The 27717-nt window shown below is 49.9% G+C and overlaps 1 protein-coding gene across 3 annotated transcripts; it reads right to left on the reverse strand.

Annotated features, from left to right (window-relative positions):
• On the reverse strand, positions 1–27694 carry PDIA4 (protein disulfide isomerase family A member 4). 3 transcript variants are annotated; one of them, XM_032762068.2, is made up of 10 exons: positions 27361–27694; positions 19695–19875; positions 17122–17327; positions 11487–11625; positions 8755–8960; positions 8446–8604; positions 4733–4884; positions 2457–2613; positions 1704–1937; positions 1–768 (listed from the first exon to the last, which is right to left on the reverse strand). In XM_032762068.2, the coding sequence occupies exons 1-10, from the start codon at positions 27446–27448 to the stop codon at positions 353–355; spliced, it is 1938 nt and encodes a 645-aa protein (XP_032617959.1). In that variant the 5' UTR covers positions 27449–27694; the 3' UTR covers positions 1–352. The 3 variants fall into 3 exon arrangements, with proteins under 3 accessions (XP_032617959.1, XP_032617958.1, XP_032617960.1); XM_032762067.2 differs by having other exon boundaries at positions 2457–2616; XM_032762069.2 differs by having other exon boundaries at positions 8838–8974.
• Positions 27695–27717: the final 23 nt, after the last annotated feature.

Consider the following 27717-nt stretch of genomic DNA (forward strand, 5'->3'; position numbering starts at 1 on the left):
TGATTTGGCAAAGGAATTTTAAACATTAAATTAAAAAAGAAAACATTTTCACACAGAAGAATCATCTGCTTTGAGAAATAAAGAAATTAGAAGGTGTAAAAAAATTTTTTTCAAACCCCAAATAATGATAAAAATAGATGTATCCTCTGTAAAAATCTGGGCTAAACTATTCAGTCATTCATGGTTATTCAGTATTCAGAGCATGAGGTGAAACACCGAAGTATAAAAAATTAAAAAAAAAAAAAAATGGAATCCGAGATACTGCCGTTTGTTGCCGGCCTCGGCGCGGACGCCCCGACCACGGGCCACGCAGGGCGTCTGCCTCCTCCCACCCTCCGCAGACCTCAGGCCTTCAAAGCTCTTCCTTGGTCCTGCTCAGTTTTGTGGCATGTTCTTCTATAAACTTGCTCAAATGCTCTAGATCTCTGTCTCCACCCTCAAATTTAACTGGGTTCTTTTTGTCCCCACTGGGGGCGAAGTAGATGGTGGGGAAGCCCTCCACCTTATAGCGGTCGCTAGGGACGTCGTTGGCAGTGGCGTCCATCTTGGCGATGACCAGGCCCTTTTGGCCCTTGTACTTCTTGGCCAGGCTGTTGTACACAGGCTCTAGCTGCTTGCAGTGCCCGCACCATGGCGCGTAGAACTCGATGAGGACGTCCTTCTTGGGGTCCATCACAATGGAGTCGAAGGTCTTTCCCACCACGACCTTGACAGGTCCCTTGTTGTTCTTGGGCACTGGCTGGGATTTGATGACTGGCTTTAGTTTTCCTGCCAAGGAAAGCAAGGCAGGAGGGGGTGTCAGTGCTGAAAAGGCTAAAGATTCTGGGGGCTCTCTCTGGACCAGGCAGTGAGGTTGGTGTAGCCACCAGAGGAGCCAGTCACACAGGAAGAGCCTACTACTGTAGAAAGTAGTAGCCGCTACTCTCTACTCTGTCTGTCCCTGCAAAGGCCAGAGAGGTTGCAGGTGGCTCCAGCCCAGCTCTCATGGGCCATTGGGTCCTGTCAGGGAGGCCATCACAAGAGTCACTGCCCAGGCAGAGGAGTTCCCGTGAGCACTGGCACTGAGGGCCCGGGAGCCATGGTGGGGAAGTGCCAGGACAACCCACAGACGTCGGAACAGCACGGTCTGCCCACAATGTGGCCAGCGCTGGGGGCCTGGGGCCATGTGCTCAGCCAACATCAATAGAGAGGCTCTGTTTAAAGCTGCACAGCAAGGTGGCCGAGGGTGGAGAGGCTTCCTTGAAGAAGCCACAAGGGGTGTTCAGCGCACCCAGACTTTGCCCTGTCTGGGCTCCATCTTCAGATGCCCCCTCTGCACACCCCGGCCCTAGTCTGGAATTTTAGCACATCGGCCCTGAAAATGTGCTAAGGCCACTGAGTGCTGCTAGATAAGCCCTGAGATGGACTCCAAATCTTGCTTTTGCTTTCAAAGTAAACACTGGGAGAACTGCCAAGAAGAAAATAGTAACACTTGCAAATGTTCCTTCTTCTAAGCAATCCTGGTGCCTTGGAGTTTGGGGTCACACCCGACATTTCTCTGGACGAGAAGTCAGAGGGTCCCTCAGGGGTGAGAGGGGGCTGCTGGCTGACTTAGGGGGGTGTCATGCCCATGGCCAGAGCACCAGACGCCCCATAGCCTGTCTGGATTCTGTGTGAGGAGCACAGCAGCTGATGGGAGACCCCAGCCCCAGCCACAGGCTCACCTTTTTTGAAGGCAGTGACAAACTCGCGGAGGGTGTCGGCGTCAAACTCCTCCGGCTCCATGGCGAACTTCTTCCCACTCTCGTCCAGGATGGCGGCATTGACATCCTCCCCACTCTCGCTGAGCCCCAGGTCCTTCACCTCCCCAGCATAGTCCTCTTCGTCCGCAATGGCAAAGGTGTACTCAGGGAAGTCCTTGGCCACCTCTAGGACTTTGCTCCGCCAAAACTGAGTCGCTGAAAGGGACCAAGGGCCGTAAGCCAGGCAGCCACACAGAACAAGTCCCAGCTGAGACTCTGAGGTCAGGCTTCAGGTCCTGTCGCTAATATTCTGACAATGCTCAAGCCCTGGATTTACCTCAATTGGAGGGAAACGCATTTCTGGAAAAGCCCCACTTGTCACGGGGGCCACCGCTGCAAGCCCAAGAGGCCCATACGACCTGTGCCCATGTGGCACGGCCACGCCTGCCTGGGGCCAGGGCTGGTCTAGTCCCAGCTCTGCAGCCTCTGAACTCCTCCAAGTCTCAGCTATCTCAACTCTGAGAGGGTTCTGGACCTGAATCTAAGCTCCCATCCTGCTAAAAAGGGAAGCCATCAATTAAAAAATACACCTGAGCCACCAACGTGCAAGGGCCCCAGGCTGGGATTTGAGTGAGCCATGTACATATAGCCACACCTCCCTCAACACTCCACCTTGCCTGAAAGAACGAGTCCCCCCACCCCCCACCCCCGCAGGTCGTGGTGGGGGTCCCTCACCAGCTCTGTAATCAAAGCTGAAGTCCACACTGTAGTAGACGACCACCAGGGGGCGCCTGGTGTAGCGCTTAGCGTCGTTTGACGCCTTGCGGTGGCCAACCAGGGGCAGGGCGTACTTCAGCACGAAGTCCTTGATGGCCGAGTCCTGGGTGGAGCCCTGCTTCAAAGAGGGAACAGGTGAGGGGGCTCACCATCTCCCCACCATTGTTCTTGAGTACAATGTTTGAGGGACTTTGGGGGAGTGGCGACTTTGAAGGGATCAGTCTCAGAAGGCAAAACACCCCGGGGCTCAACCCCACTCAAGCACAGCCCAGTCATTCCCTACGGTCTTTTGGGGCTCCTTTCCCTCCAGTGAACCGTAGGTGGCTTCTTGGGAAAAGGCAAACACCTTGGCCCTTTCCTTGGGGGTGTGGGCTCACTAACCCCAAAAAGAGACCACTCAAGGCAGGCCTGGCTCTTGGCAGTCAGGAAGGGTTATCACGGACTGGGCTGCGTGGAACGTTCCACCTTCAGCTTGTGCGATCTTCATGCAGGAGGTCCTGAGGGCTCACACTTCACAAGGACTGGAGTCCCTCAGAGACATCACCCTCCAGGGGTGGGCACAGCAAGGTCAGCCACCTGCCCAAGGCTGCGTAGCCAGCAAGTGGTGGGTGGGTCTGTGAGCCCAAGGGTTTCTGTGGGGATGGGATACTCAGGGAAGGGTCCTTGTGTGGCACTGAAGGGCAAGAGGGCCCCGCTGGTGAGAAGGGAGCAGAAGGCACTCAGGGAGGAAGCAGCAGAGACTGAGGCAGGGCACGAGGCACAACGAGTATCTGGCGTGACAGCACTGGAGGGTGGGATGTGCTGAAAAGGTGGGCAAGGAGGGCCTGGGAGGCCATGCTAAGGCACAGATAATCCGAATATCTCCCAGGTGGCAGGAGACTGTGGAGTCTTTAACCACGACACGGCGCTGTGTGCACTTCGCTCAGCAGGGAAACACCGGAGGAACTGGGGGCAGCAGTAATGTGCCCAACAGACAAGACTGCACAGATCTTGAAGCGGCTACTGAAAGCCACAGACCCCTTTCCTGGAACATGCACTCACACACACAGCTGTGTCTGATTCTCGGAATCCATGGCCCCCCAAGCTCATCAGGACCCTTCTTTGGGCCCAGGATCTTATCTCTGGATGGAAGGAAGTGAAGCTGGGGGGAGGAGTCACAGCAGCCACTGTGAGTCCAGGGAAGAGGAGAGCTGCCCTGAGCTTCAAGTTGGCAGAGAAACAGATGGGATGGACACACAGACCTTGAGAAGGAGCGATAGGACTAAAGACTGAGGAAGGAGGCAGAGGACCTGGGGACCAGAAAGATTCAGGGTGGTTCTCTCCAAGGTACTGCCATGTTCTGGTACAGGCCCCCGGGATTCCTGTCCTGTCAGGCCCCCTCCTCCAGGTCCCATGAGCACCCACAGCCCAAACAGCCAGGGTTCTGACCCTATGGGCCAGTAGGACCTGGAAAGGCCCCTTCACCCCAATCTCAGCTCTGCTTCCCACCAGGAGCTGTGGGGTCCGGGGTGGGGGGTAGTGCTCACTTCTCTGCAGCCCAATCTCTGTTAAACAAAAGCTTCAAACTCGACATCTAGGATCCTTCCAAATCTAAGATCTACTCACCGAAGTGCAGGGCCCCTTCTAAAGCACTCAGAAGGCTGAACTGGCCCCAGGTTCCCCTTGGGCTGGGAACTCCCACTGCCCCTGTAGGGCTGAGTGTGTCACACTCTAGGAGGATGAAGTGCAGGGGTGCAGTAATGGAAAGAAAGGCAAAATCTCAAAATCTCAACAGCTCAACAGCTCCACAGCTCCCTCTGGTGAACAGACGGGGCTGCTGTCCCTCTGGAGCCCCCAGCCCAAGCGGCCTGAACAAACACGACTTGGCCTCAACAGAGCACCACGTGCTAGCCCAGGCCAAACCCACAGTGGAACAGGCGCTGGAGGGAGACTGGTGATTGCCTGCCAGGAGGGACAAAGGGTGGCAGCAACTGTTCTGGCAAAACCAAGTGGAGCTCTGCCCAGCCCCAGGATCTGCCAGGTGTGCGGGAGCCCCAGCCCTGTCCCTCTGGCAAACACAGACCACAGGCCGCCTGCAGAAAACCTGTGGGGTGGGGAGAACGGGCTGGAAAAGGAGTTCCAGACCCTGCAGACAAGAGCGAAACCTCCACGTTTGAAACCTCAGAGGTGGCTCAAAGCAAAGTCCTCACGACTGCTGGGTACCCGCGGCTGGCATGGCAGAGGGGCCCGCTTACCTGGACGTCCATCACGTGGCTCCGGGGCTCATATTTGGACTGGAATTTCTCAGGCTGCATTACAACCAACTGCCCCTGGGAGACTTTCAAGAACTTTGCTATTTCTGTGCTGAAAGTGTGGTGAAATTTGTAATCTTCTCTCAGGTTGTTAGCTGAAATGTTAACAGAATAAGATGTAATTTTGAAAATTGCTTAAATGTCTGAGATTTAATTCGTTACCCACATCAGCCAAAGCAAATGTTCTGAAAACGACCACCGTAGGCCGGGCGCGGTGGCTCACGCCTGTAATTCCAACACGCTTTGGGAGACCCAGGTGGGTGGATCACTTGAAGTTAGGAGTTTGAGACCAGCCTGGCCAACATGGTGAATCTCTGTCTCTACTAAAAATACAAACGTTAGCCGGGTGTGGTGATGCAAGCCTGCAGTCCCAACTACTTGCGACGCTGAGGCACAAGAACTGCTTGAACTGGGGAGGTGAGGTGGAGGTTGTAGTGAGCCGAGATCACGCCACTGTATACTTTTAGCCTGGGCGACAGAGCGAGACTGTCTAAAAAAAAAAAAAAAGGAAAGAAAAGAAAAAGAAAAAAGAAAAGAAAAAGTCACACCAAAAATTGTGTGGACAATTTCTACAACTTAAACGCTTGAAAGGAGGTTTTTTTTTTTTTTAAACTTGGTACAAGGTATAACGTCTAAATCCTGGCCGGGCACGGTGGCTCACGCCTGTAATCTCAGCACTTTGTGAGGCTGAGGCAGGAGGACTGCTTAAGCCCAGGAGTTAGTTCATTTATTATTTATTTGAGACCGGGTCTTGCTCTGTCCCCCAGGCTGGAGTGAAGTGGTGTGATTTCAGCTCACTGCAATCTGTTTTCCAAGTTCAAGCCAATTCTCCTTCCTGCCTCAGCCTCCCGAGTAGCTGGGACTACAGGCATATGCCACCATGCCTGGCTATATTATGTATTTTCAGTAGAAACAGGGTTTCACCATGTTGGCCAGGCTGGTCTCGAACTCCTAACCTCAAGTGATCCGCCTGTCTTGACCTCCCAAAGTGCTGGGATTACAGGCATGAGCCACCGTGCTCGGCCAAGCCCAAGAGTTTAAGACCAGCCTGGGCAACATGGTGAGACCCCATTTCTATAAAGATAAAATAAATAACAACAACAACAAAAAAAAAAAAACAGAAAAGTTCATGGAAAAACAGCTAATTTGCTAGGAGCTGCTGTCAACTGATGTCTGTAAGTAGCACGGATTCTTTGGCAGGCGGAATGTTCTGGAGCCCACATGAGCAGCACACAGTCCTATATCCCTATTTGAGTTTTCATATCCAGCACCCTTCATGGAGGTTTAAATCTCCCTTCTCGAGTTGGTAGGCTGCCTGTTTGTGGGCTGGAGCTCCAAATGAAGTTCTTTGGCTGAAGATAGTTTTACTTAAATCTGTGAAAATGCATGACGAAACCCCACGGTCTGAGGGCACCCTACCACAGGGCTGGGCAAACTTTCTGAGAAGGACTAGAGAGTGAGTAGTTTAGGCTCTAAGGACCACGTGGTCTGTCCCAACTGCTTAACTCTGCTGCTGCAGTGTGAAAGCAGCCGGACAGGATGTGAACAAAGCTGTGTTCCAATGAGATGTCACACGCAAAGACAGGCCATGGCCAGAATGGGTGTGTGGGCCACAGTGTCAACCCCTACCCTAGATCCTACAGGTAAACACACCTTCAGTCCCTCCCCATTCTCCTCCCCAAGGCATCCAAACTCATCCCGGGCTAATTTTAAGATTTAAACATTGGGTGTCACCCTACCCTTGAAGGGCTCTTGGTCTAGAGGTTTGTGACTCTCAACTGGGTTATAGCACACATGTGGCTGAGATGGTAAAGCATGTTTTTGGGAGGGCAGGGGATGGGGGAGCAGCCTGGATAAGCCTGTGGCTTTCAGTCAGATGGACTTAAATTCAAATGATAGTTTTGTGACCTACTAACTGTGTAGCTTTAGGCTTGTTAAGTTATTAACCTTCCGAGCCACAGGCCCTTCTCTGTAAAACAGGAGCATTAAAATCCACTAAATAAGGCCACGTGGGCTGGGTGCTGTGGTTCATGTCTGTAATCCCAGCACTGTGGGAGGCCGAGGCAGGAGGATCACTCGAGCCCAGGAGTTCAAGACCAGCTGGGCAACATGGCAAAACCTTGTCTCCACAAAAATTAGCTGGATGTGGTAGCATTCACCTGTAGTCCCAGCTACTTGGGAGGCTGAGGTGGGAAAATCACCTGAGCCTGGGGAGGTCAAGGCTGCAGTGAGTCGAGATCACACCACTGCAGTCCAGCCTGGGCAATCAGAGTGAGACCCGGTCTCAAAATAAATAAATAAGGCCACATCTATCTAGATGGCGCCTGTTCTAAGCCTCCAGGTATCCCAGGGATTTGTAGTCAGTTGGCTTCAAGCAGAGACAGACCTGCATCAAGAACTTCACCTCCTGCCTACCCCAGGACCATAAACCCTTTCATCCCACAGCCGCCCTCTCTGCTCCAGCCCCGCCAACCTGTCTGTAGAACATCTTGTGTCTCTGGGGCTAACCTCTCTCTCATGAGTGGGCAGACATAGCAGGCCCAGTGACTCTTGCCCCATCTGCAGCCCTAACCCTGCCCAAGCCACATCACGGACTCTAACTCCTAGGAATGTGGTGCCAGGCCCGCCTGGGACCCACTGCACTGGAACCTGCATTTTAACAAATTCCCTGGGGATTTGCATGCACATCAATGCACATAACTTGCAGTCAGATTTGGGGCTAGGGACTCCCCTGCTGCCCATAACCCTGGGTAGGCTGGGGTTTCCTTCTGCAAGTTTCTTCCTGACTAGTTAGGCATGAATAACAAGGCCACCTAATTAACAGATGAAGGGAAGTTAGCTCTACTGGTTTTATACATTAATCTGCATTTGACTTATGCACAATTGTTATTGTAAAGCACAGAATTAGCACTAAGTAGCAAGCTGTGCATTTGAAAAATTATAATCAGTTAGCACTTAGCCAAGCTGGTTTTGGTGGAGGGGGAGAAGGTGGCACTCAGAAGACATCGATGAGGATGGCAAGGACCCTGAGTACACCTGTCCCCAGGCATCAGGAGCCAGACCAAGGCAGACGATGGATTTCAGGATGGGGCAACTGCTGCCTGCCCCTACCCCCACAGAACACTATTGCTGACAGCTGGGTTCACAGTCATTTCACTCCTCAGGCTAGCAAGACTAGCATTTATAATGCACTTAGCATCATCAAGCACATTGCTAAGCACTTCATCTACATTATCTCAGTGTAATAACCTCTCAGAAAAGACCACCACCTTGGGCAAGAGACCACTAGGCTAACTGAGTCACCGCCTGTGGTTACAGTGATAATAACTGGAAGAGCCAGGCCCTGAAAGCTGGTTTGATTCAGAGTCTGGCACCTTATGGCCTGAAGGTGCCCTCCTCGGGCTCTGGAAGGCAGACATGGAGCTGGGTGGGACCAGTCTGACTGTGCCCCTCCCATGCACCAAGGCCAGGAGGGCCACAGGAGACCCATCTCCAGCCCCAGCCCCAACTCCAACCCCAGAATGGAAAGCTTATTCCCAGAGATGGCTCATCAAACCACCCCCTAATGGATGTCCCAAGAGCTTTCTGAAAAACCAGACAACTGCAGACGGCCCAGGGCACGCACATTTTGTTCAGCCCAAAGGGCCACAACTCACCGGCATCCTGGTATTGCTGGTAGGCTGGGTCGCTCTCCCCCTCAAAAACCCCGATGATGATGACATCATCTCCGTCCTTCAGGAACTCCTGGACCTGCTTCAGGGTCAGAATCTCCTTGGAGGGAGGCCCGGACTGCTCGATCATGTAGTCAACGATTCCTGGGAGCAGGGCACACGCCTGAGCAGGGGCACTCAGAACTGCCCATCTCCCATGGCCCATGCCTGCCAGCTCCCAGCACCTTCAAGGGCAGCTTCCTGTTAGGGAGTTTCCCTTCCCCACTGTAGTGGGAGAGAAGGGAGTGGCCATACCGTATTTTTCTCGTGGGCCGTTGTAGTCAAAAGGCCTTCCTTTGCGGAAAATTTTCAGGGTGGGATAGCCAGAGACATCGAACCTCTTCGCCAGGTCTGTTTCTGCGGTGGCGTCAACCTTTGCCAGGGGAATTGGAGGAGAACGCTTGCTGAGCTCCTTGGCAGCCTTCTCATACTCGGGGGCAAGTTTCTTGCAGTGTCCACACCTGCCAAGAGAAAACTGGTTTGTCAGGGGCTCATTCTAGTGTGGACTCACTTTCTAGCTAAATGAGCTGCAGAAACACATCCCGTGCTCCCCAGTAACCCGGCCACACCCAGTAAGCCTCCGAATGCCTCCTAGACCCTCAGGCCCTCAGGTGCTGTTGAGGGCGCTACCGCTGGACAGACACTAAACTTCATCCCACGGCATTCACACACTGGGAGTAGGGCATGCGTACACACATGCACAGGACACAGACAGGACATTAGTAACTGTGGCACAGGGGAAACGTGGAGAGGCCAAGAGAGACACTGTCCTGAGGAAGAGGACTTTCTTGGTTGTAGAGTTGGGGGCCAGCAAGGATGTAAGTCACAGATGGCTTCAGAGAAGGAGTAGCAGTGGAGCTAGGATCCAAGGGACAGCGAGGAATTCCCCTGGAGCCCACGGGAGGTGGGGCGAAGAGAGGGTCAGCAGGTCCAGGTAACAAGAACAGAAGCATGGAGAACAGAAGAGCGTCACAAACCCTCACTGACACAGATCACCCAGGGAGGAGATGAGGGAGAGTCCCGTGGAGTCAGTATTACGTCACACAGCCCATTGCCCACAAGAACTGGCCAGGCGCAGTGGCTCACTCCTGTAATCCCAGCATTTTGGGAGGCCAAGGCGGGCGGATCACCTGAGGTCAGGAGTTTGAGACCAGCCTGGCCAACATGGCAATACCCCGTCCATCTCTACTAAAAATACAGAAATTAGCGGGGCATGGTGGTGGGCGCCTGTAATCCCAGCTACTCGGGAGGCTGAGACAGGAGTTATCGCTTGAACCCAGGAGGCGGAGGTTGCAGTGAGTCAAGATTGCACCACTGCACTCCAGCCTGGGCAACAGAGCAAGAATCCATCCCAAAAAAGAACCAACATCCCATACCCGGCTGGGGCCTGGCACACAGGAGGCTCAGTCCTGAGTTAAGATAAAACACCACCCTGTCAAGGTCCTTAGGACACCCAAATGAATTAAAGGATGCATCCTGCAACTTCAAAACCATTTGTTGGCCGGCACAGTAGCTCACTCCTGTAATCCCAGTGCTTCCAGAAGCTGAGGTGGGAGAGCCGCTTGAGGCCAGGAGTTCAAGACCAACCAGGGCAACATAGCAAGACCTCATTCTCTAAAAATATTTTTTATATTAGCCAGGCGTGGTGGCACACACCTGTGGTCCCAGCTACTAGGGAGGCTGAGGCAGCACAATTGAGCCCAGGAGTTCAAGGCTGTAATGAATTATGATGGTGCTACTGTACTCCAGCCGAGGTGACAAAGCAAGGCCTTATCTCAAAAGAAACCTAAGAAAACAAAACAAAAAAACGACCTCCCACCACACACACAAAAACACATCAAAAGACCAAAAAACTGTGAATAAATGGATAATTATCTTCTGAGGCATCATCACCCAGATCAGGGAAATCACACTACACTCGCTGGGCATGCACTGTGCAGCAGTCGGCTCAACCTAGCTTCTGAGCGAGCCACAAAGCAACCCACCAGCAGTTAGATGTGCAGCTGCCACTCTCCCTCTCACACCTCCCACCCATCAGGCCAGGGACCCATGCATAGCGAAACAAGGGTCTGTGTCTCTCCAGCATCGCAGGGGGGTTAGGAGAGTGTCCCACGTGTCCCAGACGCTTCCTTCCTTCTCTCCTAGATCATTTCCTTCTCTAATCACCCACCTGACTTCACTTTTCATCTGCACATTCAGCAACTCCCAGGTTTCTGCTGCAGAATCTGTGGCCTCAGGTTTGGGCTTATCCAGGCATTGCCTGGAAAAAGGGTGTCCTGGTCCCAAACCCGCCCCCCAGCCTGTGCATCAGCCATGGCCTCCACCTGCTGGTTCTAGGCCCAAAAGCTTCCTCTGCTTACTGACTCTCCCAGACTCACTACAGAACACACCCATCTGAGGCAGTTCTTACTGGCCTGATGGTCAGACATACCATGACTGCTCAAGAACCAGAACCACAGCTGACCCACCACAAAATCACCAAGACAGATGGTACCCTGGGCCGTCTCCTGGGAAGGCAGATGGTCTCTCCTGAAGCCAGGCTCCCCTCCCCCTTGAAAGCTGTCTTTCTTCCGCTCTGCTCTGTCTACTCTGACTGCTCCCAGCTTATCCATGCAACTGGTCGTGCGTCCCTCCCCTCCCCATGAAGCAGCCACCTCAGTTCCCCTAGCTGGGCAGCTCAGACCAGCCACTGTACTTGCTCCCACTCCGACCACCTCTCTTTCTGCCATCTTCTTTCCTTTGGGCCTCTTCTCCCACCCAAGAATGGACTACTTGGCAGCTCCTTCCACATCCACTCCCCCAACAGCTCTCTTACGTCCACGCTTCTTCCAGAAGACCTGGAGCCTCAACCCTAACCTACAACTCGTGCCCACCTTGCTCCTCTACTGTTCCTGCCTCACGGACAGGGGCCTGCCATCTGCGCCTGCCACCCTGCACCTAGTGCCCAGCAGGGTACTGAATATGGGAAGGGGCTGACACCACCTTACCATGGGGCATAAAACTCCACCAGAATGATGTCTGCATCATTCACAACTTCATCAAAGTTCTCTTTGGTCAACACAAGCGTGACTTCTGGTGGAGGCGTCCAGTCGGGCTGGGAGACTTCTCTGACCTTGGCAACAATTTCTGAAAGAAACCAAGCAAGATTGAGCATACAAGGCCCAAACTGGCAGGCACTTCACCTCCCTCCAGAAGCAGATGGGGAGGGGGAAGAAAGCAAGCGTCGGGGCCCACAAGAACAGAAGGTGTCTGATTTCCTGAAACCTGGCTGCATCTCTGCAGTTTTGGGGACACAGCCAAGAGTCAGAAGGTTTGCTGTTTCCCAACAATTGTCCATCGCATTTCCACAGCCTGCAGACTTCTCCAAATGGCCTAAGACTTACTGATGATTGAGACTTCCTTTACCATCAGGCTATGGTATTAACTCCACGCAAACCCTCACCAACTCCCAATGGTTTTGATTACATATGCCTATGGATAGCATTTTGGGGCATCTCCTGAACACGTACAAAATGTATATATAGTCATTCACATCTAATATTACTATATTACATACGTCATAAGATGTAAGAAAAAAAAAAAAGGAAAAATTTGAAAAAGGAGCAGTACCTCCCATTGCTTAAGGTGCAGTGGCATTACCTGAGAAGGCTTTTAAAAAATGCCCGTCTGTGGCCTCATTCCCCAGAATTGGATTCCAGGACTGGAGTGGAACAATAAATTCGTACAAAAAACGTGCCAAGCAGTTCTTACAACGAGTGGTTGCAAACTGTTACTCTTTTCCCCACTGCAGAATCTACCAAGGAGCCAAATCTAGAGCCACCCCTGCAAAGCTGCAGTCTTCAAACTGAAACATGCACAAGCACCTCCTCTGTGCATTCGCAGCATGAAGTGTCTGTCCCCTGCCCCCCAGCCCACACCCAGGGGTCCTGAGGCACTTAACACATAGGCCTGTTTATCAAAACATAGCATACACTGCTCTGAAGTTTGCAAAACAGCCAAGTCTCTCGCAGTCAAATGTTGGCCACAGACCTCCAAACACATATGCCTGTTTACTTCGCAACAAGAGAAGTACTCAACTTTTAGACCAGGAGTGGTGGCTCGCCTGTAATCCCAGAATTTTTGGAGGCCGAGGTGGGTGGATCATGGGTGGTCAGGAGTTCAAGACCAGCCTGGCCAACATGGTGAAACCCTGTCTCTACTAAAAATACAAAAATTAGCCGGGCGTGGTGGCACATGCTAGTAACCCCAGCTACTCGGGAGGCTGAGGCAGGAGAACCCACTTGAACCTGGGAGGTGGAGGCTGTTCGGTGAGCCAAGATTGCACCATTGCACACTCCAGCCTGGGGGACAGAGGAAGACTCCATCTAAAATAAAGAAGTACTCAACTTTCAACTTGTTTTAGATTAAGTTCTTTATGTACTGATATGGCTAAGACACATCTGTTAAATAAAAACATGAAAGTACAGGATAGTATTTGACATACACTAATAACTGTAAAAATGAGAAAATCTCTCTCAGACACATACACACACACACACACACACACACACCTTTTATGTATACAAAGTATCTCCAAACAACACAGAAAAAACTTGTTACACTACTACCTTTTTTTTTTTTTTTTTTTTTTTTTTTTTTTTTTTTTTTGAGACGGAGTCTGGCTCTGTTGCCCAGGCTGGAGGGCAGTGGCGCGATCTCGGCTCACTGCAACCTCTGCCTCCCGGGTTCATGCCATTCTCCTGCCTCAGCCTCCTCAGTAGCTGGGACTACAGGCACCCGCCACCACACCCAGCTAATTTTTTATATTTTTAGTAGGGACGGGGTTTCACCATGTTAGCCAGGATGGTCTCCATCTCCTGACCTCATGATCCACCAACCTCGGCCTCCCAAAGCGCTGAGATTACAGGCGTAAACCACTGCGCCCAGCCTACTAGTACCTTCTTAGAGGGGAGCTGGATCACCCAGGTTCAGGGAACAAAGACTATTCATTAATCTACCTCTCTGAATTACCAAGTTTATAAACGTATTACCTAGTCAACAAACTGTGACACTAAATATCAACGGAAGTGAATCCATTTTCTTTGTATACCCCACAGTGAGTACCATTGCTTAAAGGAGCACAGGAGAGCCTCTCACACCATCTCAGAGATGTGATCTCAGATAAGATCCAACTGATACCATGCTCCACAGATGAGATGCCAAGGCCTGGCAAGGGGAAGGCGCTCATCCAGAACACAGGCCTATCTTATGTCTATGAGGACCGGAAGCCTGTTCAACGCTCTTTCCTCTACTCCACACTGGGAACGGAAAATGCAGCCTCATAAAATTTGATAAATTTTATGAAAATGAAATTAAATAAATTTTATCAAAATGAAAATTATTTAGGTAATTTATAGATTCAATGCCATCCCCATCAAGCTACCAATGACTTTCTTCACAGAATTGGAAAAAACTTTAAAGTTCATATGGAACCAAAAAAGAGCCCGCATCGCCAAGTCAATCCTAAGCCAAAAGAACAAAGCTGGAGGCATCACGCTACCTGACTTCAAACTATACTACAAGGCTACAGTAACCAAAACAGCATGGTACTGGTACCACAACAGAGACATAGATCAATGGAACAGAACAGAGCCCTCAGAAATGATGCTGCATATCTACAACTATCTGATCTTTGACAAACCTGATAAAAACAAGAAATGGGGAAAGGATTCCCTATTTAATAAATGGTGCTGGGAAAACTGGCTAGCCATATGTAGAAAGCTGAAACTGGATCCCTTCCTTACACCTTATACAAAAATTAATTCAAGATGGATTAAAGACTTAAATGTTAGACCTAAAACCATTAAAATCCTACAAGAAAACCTAGGCAGTAACCATTCAGGACATAGGTGTGGGCAAGGACTTCATGTCTAAAACACCAAAAGCAATGGCAACAAAAGCCAAAATTGACAAATGGGATCTAATTAAACTAAAGAGCTTCTGCACAGCAAAAGAAACTACCATCAGAGTGAACAGGCAACCTACAGAATGGGAGAAAATTTTTGCAACCTACTCATCTGACAAAGGGCTAATATCCAGAATCTACAATGAACTCAAACAAATTTACAAGAAAAAAACAAACAACCCCATCAAAAAGTGGGCAAAAGACATGAATAGGCACTTCTCAAAAGAAGACATTTATGCAGCCAAAAAACACATGAAGAAATGCTCATCATCACTGGCCATCAGAGAAATGCAAATCAAAACCACAGTGAGATACCATCTCACACCAGTTAGAATGGCCATCATTCAAAAATCAGGAAACAACAGGTGCTGGAGAGGATGTGGAGAAATAGGAACACTTTTACACTGTTGGTGGGACTGTAAACTAGTTCAACCATTGTGGAAATAAATCAGTGTGGCGATTCCTTAGGGATCTCGAACTAGAAATACCATTTGACCCAGCCATCCCATTACTGGGTATATACCCAAAAGACTATAAATCATGCTGCTATAAAGACACATGCACACGTATGTTTATTGTGGCACTATTCACAATAGCAAAGACTTGGAACCAACCCAAATGTCCAACAAGGATAGACTGGATTAAGAAAATGTGGCACATATACACCATGGAATACTATGCAGCCATAAAAAAGGATGAGTTCATGTCCTTTGTAGGGACATGGATGAAACTGGAAAACATCATTCTCAGTAAACTATTGCAAGGACAAAAAACCAAACACCACATGTTCTCACTCATAGGTGGGAATTGAACAATGAGAACTCATGGACACAGGAAGGGGAACATCACACTCCAGGGACTGTTGTGGGTTGGGGGGAGGGGGGAGGGACAGCATTAGGAGATACACCTAACGCTAAATGACGAGTTAATGGGTGCAGCACACCAACATGGCACATGTATACATATGTAACAAACCTGCACATTGTGCACATGTACCCTAAAACCTAAAGTATAATAATAAAAAATAAAAAATAAAAATTAAAAAAGAAAAAAGAAAAAAGAAAAAAACAAAATAAAATTAAATAAATTTTATCAAAATGAAATTAATTTTATCAAAATAAAATTAAATAAAATTTAAATCACTTATTTGTTCATTCATTTAATAAAATGTATGTAGTGTCTAATGTGAGCCAGGCAGGGATCCATCAGGCCAGATCTCAGACATCCTCAGAGACCCCGGATGTGGCTCTCTGCACCTGTGGTTCTCAGCACATGGCTTTGAGCCAGCAGCAATGGTGAGCCCTGCACGCTTGTAAGAAATGCAAATTATTGGCTGGGCGTGGTGGTTCACGCCTGTAATCCCAGCACTTTAGGAGGCCAAGGCGGGCGGATCACGAGGTCAGGAGATCGAGACAATCCTGGCTAACACGGTGAAACCCTGTCTCTACTAAAAATACAAAAAATTAGGGCCAGGCGCGGTGGCTCACGCTTGTAATCCCAGCACTTTGGGAGGCCGAGGCGGGCGGATCACGAGGTCAGGAGATCGAGACCACGGTGAAACCCCGTCTCTACTAAAAATACAAAAAAAATTAGCCGGATGTGGTGGCGGGCGCCTGTAGTCCCAGCTACTCGGAGGCTGAGGCAGGAGAATGGCGTGAACCCGGGAGGCAGAGCTTGCAGCGAGCCGAGACTACGCCACTGCACTCCAGCCTGGGCGACAGAGCAAGACTCCGTCGCAAAAAAAAAAATTAGCTGGATGTGGTGGCAGGCGCCTGTAGTCCCAGCTACTCAGGAGCCTGAGGCAGGAGAATCGCTTGAACCCAGGAGGTGGAGGTTGCAGTGAGCTGAGATCACACCACTGCACTCCAGCCTGGGTGACAGAGTGAGACTCCGTCTCAAAAAAATAAATAAATAAAAAAGAAATGCAAATTATCTGGCCTGACTTGTACTGTATCTGGCCTGAAATGTGCTGAATCAGAAACTCTGGGGCTGGGGCCCAGACATCTGAACAAGCCCTCCAGATAACTGACGCTTGCTAAACATTAAGAACCAGTGCTCTAGACCACCACCCAGACCCGTGACCTCTGATGTCATTTCCTAACACTCCTGTTTATTTATTTATTTATTTATTTATTGAAACAAGAGTCTCACTCTGTCACCCAGGCTGGAGTGAAGTGGCACAATCTCAGCTCACCGCATCCTCCGCTTCGTAGGGTCAAGCGATTATCCTGCCTCAGCCTCCCAAGTAGCTGGGATTACACACTCATGAGCCACTACACCCAGCTTAATTGTTGTATTTTTAGTAGAGATGGGGTTTCACCATGTTCATCAGGCTGGTCTTGAACTCCTGACCTCAAGTGATCCAGCTGCCTTGGCCTCCCAAAGTGCTGGGGTTACAGGTGTGAGCCACCATGTCTGGCCCATTTCCTAACACTCCTGCTCATGTTTTGAGTTTCAAAGTCTGAAATGTAAAGATGCCATGCCCCAACCCACCCTGCCCGCCCTCCTACTCCCCTTCCTACCCCCCACCATGCCCCAAGAACAAATAAACATTCCAGAGGGCTAAGGCTCCTGAGAAAGTCAGTCCCTGGTACCCTCAGCTTTTCTTCCTCTATTAACCAAATTCCCACTCCCTGCAGGAAGGAGTTCTTCCTCCACGAGCTCAGGTACCGGCTCACCTTTCTGGGTTCTGGAGCCCTCGTAGTCTACAGCCTGCCCCTTCTTAAGGATCTTGATGGTGGGGTAGCCACTCACATCAAACCTGCTGGCCAGCATAGACGCTGAGGTTGCATCGATCTTGGCAACAGGAATGGGAGGATCATTATCCTTTAATATGTTGGCAATTTTTTCATATTCCGGAGCAAACTGCTTGCAATGTCCACACCTAACAATTAGATGAGGAAGGGCGAAAAATGTTAACTGTACCTATGGAGATTTAAATCCAACAATAATACACACCACTATGGTTTGGATGTGGTTTGTCCACACCAAAATGTTGAAATCTGATCCCCAGTGTGGCCGTGTTGGGAGGTGGGACCTAGTGGGATGGGTTTAGGTCTTAAGGGTGGATCCCTCATGAATAGGCAAATGCACTTTCAGGAATAAAGTTTAAAAGAGCTTGGCGTGAGACCAGCCTGGCCAACATGGTGAAACCCCATCTCTACGAAAAATACAAAAATTTAGCTAGGTGTGGTGACGGGTGCCTATAATTCCAGCTACTCAGGAGGCTGAGGCAGGAGAGTCACTTGAACTGGGTGGGAGGTGGAGGTTGCCATGAGCCAAGACTGAGCCACTACATCCCAGCCTAGGCGACAAGAGCCAAACTCCGTCTCAAAAAAAAAAAAAAAAAGCAAGCTTGGCTTCCTCCTCGCCATGTTATCTCTGTACACGCCCACTCTCCTTCCACTTCCTGCCAGGAGTGGAAGCAGCATGAGGTCCTCACCAGAAGCTGAGCAGATGCCAGCACCACGCTCCTGTACTTCCCGGCCCGCAGAACCATGACTGAAATAAATCTCTTTCCTTTATAAATTACTGAGCCTGAGGTAGTCTGTTACAGCAACACAAAACACATCAACACACACACAAAAATGGGAACTTTTGGAAATATCTGCAGTTAAGAGGAGAGACACAACAAAACATTAAGGGGAAGACCAAAGGGGCTTCAAAGTCAAACAGGTCTAGGTTTAAATTCCAGCTCTGCCCTAGGGCAAATACTTTCAATATCTAAACCTCAGTCTTCGGCCTCATGCCTATAATCTCAACACGCTGGGGGCCTGAGGCAGGCAGATCACTTGAGCCCCGGAGTTTGAGACCAGCCTGGGCAATATGGCGAAACTCCATCTTTACAAAAAATACTTTGGGAGGCCAAGGCGGGCAGATCACTTGAGACCAGGAGTTCAAGACCAGCCTGGCCAACATAGTGAAACCCTGTCTGTACTAAAAATACAAAAATTAGCTGGGCGTGGTGGCAGGCGCCTGTAATCCCAGCTACTCAGGAGGCTAAGGCACAAGAATTGCTTGAACCCAGAAGGTGGAGGTTGCAGTGATCAGAGATCATGCCATTGCATTCCAACCTGGGCAAAGGAATGAAAACCTGTCTCAAAGAAATTTTTTTTAACTTCTCAGTTTTAACTTCAAATATGGTAAATATTGACAAACATGATCCATATAAAAAGCCCTCTGAGGTCCTCATTTCTTAATAATGTTAAGGTCTCTTTGAACTAAAAAGTATGAAATCTGGTAATTCATGAAAGAGGAATAATATAACCTCAGAGTCTTGCTCTGTTGCCCAGGCTGGAGTGCAGTGGCACAATTTCAGCTAGTTGCAGCCTCTGCCTCCCAGGTTCAAGCAATTCTGCCTCAGCCCCCCCGGGTAGCCAGGACTACAGGTACGCACCACCATGCCTAATTTTTGTATTTTTAGTAGAGATGGGGTTTCACCATGTTGGCCAGGCTGGTCTCAAACTCCTGGTCTCAAGTGATCTGCCCGCCTTGGCCTCCCGAAGTGCTGGGATTATAGGTGTGAGCCACCACGCCTGGCCTATTTCAATGTTTTAAATAAAACACTTGTGCTATGCTTGACCCTCAGGCACTGGACAAAAGTGAGTATATCCTATTTGGTCTCAGAAGTGAAACAGAGAGGGCATGAGACAGAAAAGCAAAGCAGGGGTCATGAGATTCAAAACAGTAGAGGAGAAGTAAGGGATGAGAGGGGCACAAGAGCTCTAACGGACTGCACTAGGAGGGGTAAAGACAGGAAAAGAAGTGGGGATGCCTGACTGGTCCCCCTGCAGGGCCTATGTGTGTAGTAAAAAATCCACCACACAGGCCAACAGCCTGCACTTGGGGCAGCTGCCTGAGCACCAGCCTTCGAGGGAAAAGGAAGGCAGGGTGGCCTGAGACAGGTCAGAGCAGAATCTATAACAAGGACATGTCTGTTACCAACACAGGGCTCTGTGTCATTGCTGCTTGTTAAATGCCCGTCCCCCAGCTATGACCATCAGAGGACGTATTCATCTTTAACCCACTGGACTGAGACAAGAAGACATCGCCTTCCATGAGGGCTGGCTCACTGGCCGTTCAAAGCACAGTGGTAGAACGAGGGAGCTCCCAGTGTTCTTAAAGCTAGAGTGCGAGTTCCTGCACCCAGACACTCCTACCCCACCCCCCAAGGTCTGGATGACCAGGTGAAGGGCTGAGCTAATGGAGCACAGCGCTTGTCCACCCGCAGGAATTAGAACGCGGTCCTTACCATGGAGCATAAAACTCCAGCAGCACTGTGTCTTTGTCAGCCACAAAATTATCAAAGTTTGCATCACTTAGGACCAAAACACCATTTTCTTCCTTAACTTCCAAGTCGTCTTCTTCCTCATCATCATCATCTTCCTCCTCCTCCTCTTCATCCTCAATGGCATTTTCTCTGTTAGAAGAATCTGAGTGGAAAACACCCAGACTGGTTACAAAGCTGGTGGTGACTCTCCTTAAAACTTTCCTGGCTGGGCGCAGTGGCTCACACTTGTAATCCCAGCACTTTGGGAGGCTGAGGTCGGCGGATCGCGAGGTCAGGAGTTCAAGACCAGCCTGGCCAATATGGTGAAACCCAATCTCTACTAAAAATACAAAAATTAGCCGGGCATGGTGGCACGCGCCTGTAGTCCCAGCTACTCGAGAGGCTGAGGCAGAAGAATCGCTTGAACCCAGGGGGCAGAGGTTACAGTGAGCAGAGATCGCGCCACTGCATTTCAACCTGGGTGACAGAGTGACACTCCATCTCAAAAAAAAAAAAAAAACAAAAACAAAAAAAACTTTCCTAAAACTCATACACTTCAGAACGTGTCAAGTCCGGGGTGGTCCCTGGGGGCCCACCACATGACTGGCTGGTGACATCAGGCCTCCCTCATGCCAGCAATTCTCTTCTAAGTTTGCTACTTAAAATTTCATTCGGAGGGAGGTCATGGCTAAATAATATTTGAAAACCACAGTTCTAGAATATAAAGTCCCAATGTCCCAGCAGAAGTTGGAGGGCAGCACAGACTACCTTTCCAGAGTCGCAGCCCCCTGCCTTGCTCTGCAAACCCTGCCCTGAGCCCAGACAGCCTCCGCATTGGCCACCTCCTCCCTACTTCCTTGTACCACCCTCTGCAGTCTTCCCGGGCCTCGCTCCTGTAGCTTGGGCTCCCCTACCCACATCCCACACTCTGCGTTTCAGGGCACCGCATTTCGTGATCTCGCCCTAGCCTGTCTGTGTTCTAGGTTATTGCTCACTGATGTGCCTCCTCCTCCTCACCCTGTATGCTTTCCACAGGCAGGGCCTCAGTAACACCTCCCATCAACAAATTATCTGCCTGGCCCCAAAAGAGTACCAACAGGAAACAAGTACTCAATCTTGACTTTTCACTGCAGAGGATGGAATACTAATTCCATTTCTGAAAGGGGGTGGCATTTTACCTCACACCCATAAAAAATAGCCCTTCAGGTTTTATAATCCTTGAGGAAAAGGCTCAAGTGTGAAAGGGAAGAGGGTGGGAAATCACATTTTACTTATAAAGGCACCCCTGAGGAATTTCCAGGATGACAAATACAGAAATTGATGGGGTCAACATGCATCAAAAATCACACCTTTGCTTGGAAGCTAAGTTTTCTTCCTAGAATGTGAGGAATCGTGTATATTTTATTTTCAAGGTTCAACTTATTTTATTTTTTTTTTGCCAAACCACAGATACAAAGAACATGGAATTGCCATTTTTATTAACCAGGTTCTCTGGCCACTGTCGCACCAGTGAACAGAACTGGGCACAGCAAGCATGGTAATTTCATTAACGCTGAAGCCAGAAATGTTTCTGGGGCCAATTATTCTTTTCTGGAGATGTGTCCCAGGAGGTAAATGAACGCTGCTAGTTACTGTTTTGGACTGTGGGTGAGGTCAGGGTCTGAAAACCTGCCTCCGGGATCCCGGAACTCCTGGGGCTCACCAACTCTGATGATGCAACCCTGCGTGGACTCTATGGCTGCCTGGCCACAGAGGCAGCCTGCACCCACCCCACATGGCCGTGTCTGCCCTCTGCTCCTCCAGCCTACTCCTTGGGTCTGTGTGGGGCAGGGAGAAGAGGGCAGCTTTGTTCATCACTGTCAACATTTACCAATCTGCAAACTTTACAAAAAAGCCAACAAGAAAGCCCACCGGCACACTAGTCACCCGCACTCACATCCCATAGCTTTTCCTGACTTGCACATTCCTGTTCCAACTGAAGGAGGAGGGAGAAACACTCTAAAATGCCAAAAGCAAACCCATCCATCTGAGATAAGCCTCCTGCCTGCCACCCCTCCCTCCACACCAGGAACTCCCTAGGCACTGTCAGAAGTTCATGGAGGGCAGAACACAGAGAAAGACAGCCTGGGCGCAGGCCCACCTCCCCTGGGGTCTCGGGACTGCATGTGTCTGACAGTATAGGCAGAGGCCAGGCTGACATCTCCCCGAGGAGCAGAGGGAAACCCAGTGTTCCCAAGGTTTTCTGGTCTTCCTTTTCAGATCATTCTAGACCCCCAAGACGGAGAAAAAAGAAAAGATCCTCTGCTCTGTGCTATTTAGAAAATCTTGCCCACTCTATTTACCTGTGTCTTTGAAAGAACCATGTGAGGCTGAAATACACATATTGCTCTGATGTCATTAAGTACTAAGCCCAAGTATTGGGTTGGTGCAAAAGTAACTGAGATTTTTGACATTTTTTTTAATCCTAGGTGGTCCCTGGGGGAGACCGCCAGGGGCCCCGGCTGAGAGTTAAGTACTGCTTTTGGGCCATCCATATCCACTCTCACTACCTAGCTACTCTGCCTAGTAGGAGTCAGAGTTACTTACAAGCAGATAGGAAGATTGGACGAAGGTCGGAAATAATGCACAGGGGAACTTAATCGACTCTTCCAGCTAGGAATCACAGCTAGGAGAGGAAGGGAAACTCACTAATTGGTTTGGTGCACAGCATAAAAATGACGTTTGCAGTGAAGAGGTCTAAAACATGACCACATAGACAACTCCTTTACAGGGTGAATTTTACAACAAACAAAGATGTGTTCTTACCTACAGTCGGCCTCAAGTGGGCTCTCAACACTACCATGTGACAGAGCTCTCATGATTAAGTGGGAGCTGACTAGTCACCACGGGACACAGCATTCCTAAGAGGCAACTTCTTTCTTGACCCTTTTAAAAAATGAATTTTGGCGAGACATGGTGGATCACGCCTGTAATCTCAGCACTTTGGGAGGCCAAGGAGGGTGGATCACCTGAGGTCAGGAGTTTGAGACCAGCCTGGCCAACATAGCAAAACCCCGTCTCTACTAAAAACACAAAAATTAGCTGTGCGTGGTGCTGCATGCCTGTAATCTTAGCTACTCAGGAGGCTGAGGCAGGAGAACTGCTTGAACCCAGCAGGCAGAGGATGCAGTGAGCCAAGATCACGCCATTACACCCCAGCCTGGGTGACAAAGCGAGACTAACAACAACAAAAAAGAATCCCGGCCGGGCGCGGTGGCTCACGCTTGTAATCCCAGCACTTTGGGAGGCCGAGGCGGGCGGATCACGAGGTCAGGAGATCGAGACCATGGTGAAACCCCGTCTCTACTAAAAATACAAAAAATTAGCCGGGCATGGTGGCAGGCGCCTGTAGTCCCAGCTACTCGGGAGGCTGAGGCAGGAGAATGGCGTGAACCCGGGAGGCGGAGCTTGCAGTGAGCCGAGATCGCGCCCCACTGCACTCCAGCCTGGGTGACAGAGCGAGACTCCATCTCAAAAAAGTAAAATAAAATAAAATAAAATAAAAATAAAAATAAAAACAAAAAAAAAGAATCCCATTATCTTTTTAAAGAATAAACAAAATGATAGGACATTCCCTATGTAATTAAGGACTCTCATGGCCCCTACCTTTCCATTCCTCCCTAGCTCACAGACAAGCCCAGGATTGATTGCTCTGCAATTTGGGAAGATGCTAGCTCTAGATTCCTATCTACCAGAAACCCACACATCCCTGCAAGCAAAACAGTCCACATTTTAGTGGGGCAACACTTTTCACTGGGCTTCATTTTTAAAGGTGGACATTCTAGGATAGAAAATACATCCAGGGCTGGGCGCGGTGGCTCACGCCTCTAATCCAAGTGCTCCTCTGGAAGGCTGAGACGGGCAGATCACGAGGTCAGGAGATCAAGACCCTCCTGGCCAACATCGTGAAACCCTGTCTCTACTAAAATACAAAAAAAAGTTAGCCAGGCATGGTGGCGCACTCCTGTAATGCCAGCCACTCGGGAGGCTGAGGCAGGGGAATTGCTTGAACCTGGGAGGTGGAGGTTGCAGTAAGCCGAGATCACACCACTGCACTCTAGCCTAGCGACAGAGCAAGACTTTCATCAAAAAAATAAAGAAATAAAAGGCCGGGCATGATGGCTCATGCCTGTAACCCCAACAGTTTGGGAGGCCGAGGCAAGCAGATCACCTGAGGTCGGGAGTTCGAGACCAGCCCGACCAACATGGAGAAACCCCACCTCTACTAAAAATACAAAATTGGCCGGGCGTGGTGACACATGCCTGTAATCCCAGCTACTCGAGAGATGACGCCATTGCACTCCAGCCTGGGCAACAAGAGTGAAACTCCATCTCAAAAAATATATATACATATATATATATATATATATACAGATAGATAGATAGATATACACATACATATACATATGTACGTCCAGAGCCTTTCAGCATCTTCTGAAAAGATGCAACCTTCCTCAGCATGAGACAAATGAATTCCCACGTTCATCTCCACATTGCTCAGTCCACATGCTAAGGCCTCTCCTGAAATGTGGGACCCTCACCTAAGCAGGTTGCCACAATCCCTGTCCACTCCCACAGGGCACACCTGATGACAACACTGGGTCCCTGCCCAGACGCATGCAGCTCCTTTTAGGATGTCCTCACTCTCCATCCTCAGCTGATCACTCTCATCTCCCCCAGAAAAGTATCTGTAACAGCTGCATAAACTCTACCATCCAGCCAATACTGAAGACTTTATATTAAACACAGAAACAAGAACTGTGTTATCAGCTAATGGTAACCATTATAGCTGATATTTCTTGTATGTGCCAGGCACTGTGCTGGGCTCTTAAACACACTTCACCCCTTAAGGGAGATTACACGTTACATTATACGTTAACAGATGAAGAAACTGAGATGCAGGAACTTGAGTCACCTGTCTAAAGATCACAAAGCTACTTAGTGGAGGGTCCTGACCACTTAACTGCTATGCTGTATTGTCACATTAGATTTTCTTCCCAATACGTCCAAAGTTTTTGGTGGAATCATTTAGATTTTCCACATTTTTATGGCTCCAAAAATAATTATGTCTCAGGAATGAAAACAGGATGACAGTTTAACAGTTCCTTAGCACGAAAAATAGGTGAATTTCCACTTACTTTTAAATCTAAACAAACCAATACCACATAAAAGCAGGCAACAAACAGGATCAGAATATTTTCCTTTCCTATTTTAGCAGGAAGGATGTGGAGAGCGCAGGCACCTTCTAATCTGAGACACGGAAAACCCTGCAACCTGAGGCTTAAGCCATCAGAGCTTAGGGTGTATTTAGTAACCATGTTGGGGGGAAGGAGGGCATTTGAGTACCTAGACACCACTGTGCTGTCTACATCTAAAATGTAACGGAAGCAAAAAGAAAAAAAAGCCTCGAGACTTTAAACACTTGAGGGGTGAGGTAGTGCAGACTTGAAATAAATCTGTTGGACAAGTTATCAGTGAACCTATGGCAGGTTTTGACAATGAAAGGCCGACGGATGCCCTCAGGGATGAGAAAGGGTCAAGGTAAGCCCACACCGTGGCTCACGCCTGTAATCCCAAACATTGGCAGTTTAAGGACAGAGGATTGCTTGAGGCCAGCCTGGGCAATATCGTGAGACCCCATCTCTACCAAAAAAAAAAAAAAAAATTAGCCAGGCTGGGCACAGTGGCTCACTCATGTAATCTCAGCACTTTGGGAGGCCAAGTCAGGCGGATCACGAGGTCAGGAGGTCGAGACCATCCCGGTTAACACAGTGAAACCCCATCTCTACTAAAAAATACAAAAAATTAGCTGGATGTGGTGGCATGCGCCTGTAGTCCCAGCTACTCGGGAGGTGGAGGAAGGAGAATCACTTGACCTCGGGAAGCAGAGGTTGTGGTGAGCTGAGATCGTGCCACTGCACTCCAGCCTGGACGACACAGCCAGAAAAAAAAATTAGCCAGGCGTGTTGGCAAGCACCTACAGTCCCAGCTCCTTGGGAGGCTGAGGCAGGAGGATCCCATGAGCCCAGGAGTTTCAGGCTTAAGTAAGCCATTATCGCGACAGTGCACTCAAGCCTGGGCAACAGTGCGTGACCTTATCTCGAAAAAAAAAAAAAAAAAGGAGCTAAAAGCCCCAGGAGGCCTGCCCTTGGCCATGATGACCTCTGGGATTCCTAGGTTCACCCCAGGAGCAACTGCTTCCCAGGGACTCTGCTGTGTTAAACACCTCTGCCCGGAAGGATAAACTTGCTGGTCCTAACAGCTCCTAAAGCCACTCTCCCAGGCCTCTCAAGAATCCCCCCAAAAACAGAATCACTGGATCAAAACCAAGACAGTGCTATGTGCTTTTCCGCTGTTCCAAAAAGCATCTCCCACCCACATTGGTCCTCAAACTTCATTGTGCCTCCCGAAGTTAATTCTATGTCTCAAAGGAGAACTGACTTAAAACGCAGATTCCGGGGCCCACCCCTGCATTCTGCTTCAGTGTATTTTGGGTATCTGTATTTAAATAAACACTATTTAAACAAACATGATTTGGGTAAAGGTCTCAAAACACAACTTGTAAGCAGTCCCGCTATCTGATTCCTTTCGGCAGGTGGTTTTCTCGTCGAGTGTGGGTTTTTACTTCCTTTTTTTGGGGGCAAAGACTCTTTGAATCAGCGACCCACACAGAAGTTACTCAATCTGTTTGAAAGAATATAAAGTTCACAATTTCCCTACATACTAACATTATAAAAGAGTATATTTATATTGGAACAAACTCAGAAGGTTAAAAAAGCTAGTGATTAAAAGGGCAGAGAGGAAGAAGGTTAAGACCAGTACCTGGATGCCTTATTCTCTAGCAATAACAACATTCTCTTCATTAGTACTTCCTAATCTTCAGAGTTCTTGTGTTTGCAGCTAGCTCACTTCGAAGAAAAATGCAGGAACCATGAAATAGTTGTTACTATTCCTACTGGAGTGCGCGCTTCATGGGCAGGGACCACACTCACGATCTTTTCCTCCCAGAACCCTGTACAGGGACTGGTGCACAGTAAATGCTGAATAAATGCAGAAGGAATGGTATCTCTAGTTTCTCAAAGGTGCAAACCAAGCCATCCCTTTCTCCAGAATCTTTGGATTAATCATTTCCAAATCTACAGACCACACTTTGAAAAGGAATGCTTGCTGTTCCAAAGAACTCGCACTTGGTTCTTCACGCCCTCGCCCCTTCTCTCCAGTGGCTCCCTCTCCCTTCCCACTGCCTGGGCGCGTTCGCCTGGAGTTAGCCTGGACCTCAGCAAAATCTGCAAATTAGGGCGAAGGACCCAGCTGCAAAAAAAGGCGCTCTGCAGCCCTCTACCAGCCTCGTGTGACAGGGGGCTTCCAGGGCGTCGGAGCCGAAGAGACCCCAGCCGCCTTCCTCTCCCGGGAACCCCAAATCGATCCTGCCCCCGCCCCCGCCCCCGCCCCTTCAACTCTGCCAAGTTTACCCTTGGCTCGGCGCCCGTCGCTAGTTCTGGACCTGACCGCGCGGAAGCCCGCCCGCCGGGGTCGCAGCGCCCAGGCCCCCGCACAGCTCTGCAGCCCCCGCAAGCACAGCCCGACCCGCGGCGCGCTTGCCGCTCACCTTCGTCCGGGCCCTCGGCACCCGCCACGGCCAGCAGCTGCGCCAGCCCCAGGAGCAGCAGGAGCAGGCAGGCTTTCCGGGGCCTCATGGTAGCGAGGGCGGAGCGCGGCCTCCTCGCGTCGGCGGCCGCTGAGCGCACCGAGACCTCGGGGACTGGCCGACCGCCCGTCGCTCCTTAGCGACGCGTGAGAGCCGGAAAAACCCACGGGAAGTCGGCCCCGGCGATTAGCAGGGGGCGGAGGAAGCCGCGGGCCGGCCAATCCCAGAGTGACGCCTGCGCGGAGCGCGTGCGCCTCACCCGCACCGAGTCGGCTCCACCGCCCTAGGCCTTCCCCAATCGTGCGCGCGGCCCTCGGC

The sequence above is a fragment of the Hylobates moloch genome, unplaced genomic scaffold, assembly GCF_009828535.3.
Source record: "Hylobates moloch isolate HMO894 unplaced genomic scaffold, HMol_V3 SCAFFOLD_1, whole genome shotgun sequence".
NCBI lineage: Eukaryota > Metazoa > Chordata > Mammalia > Primates > Hylobatidae > Hylobates > Hylobates moloch.

Excerpts from the sequence above, each read along its gene's own strand:
- PDIA4 (XM_032762067.2), bottom strand. The coding sequence starts at position 27,448 with ATGAGGCCCCGGAAAGCCTGCCTGCTCCTGCTGCTCCTGGGGCTGGCG. Across the intron at positions 8,605-8,754 it reads CGGCCCACGAGAAAAATACG|GAATCGTTGACTACATGATC; the intron begins GTATGGCCACTC and ends CCCTGCTCCCAG. Across the intron at positions 4,885-8,445 it reads CCAGCAATACCAGGATGCCG|CTAACAACCTGAGAGAAGAT; the intron begins GTGAGTTGTGGC and ends TTAACATTTCAG.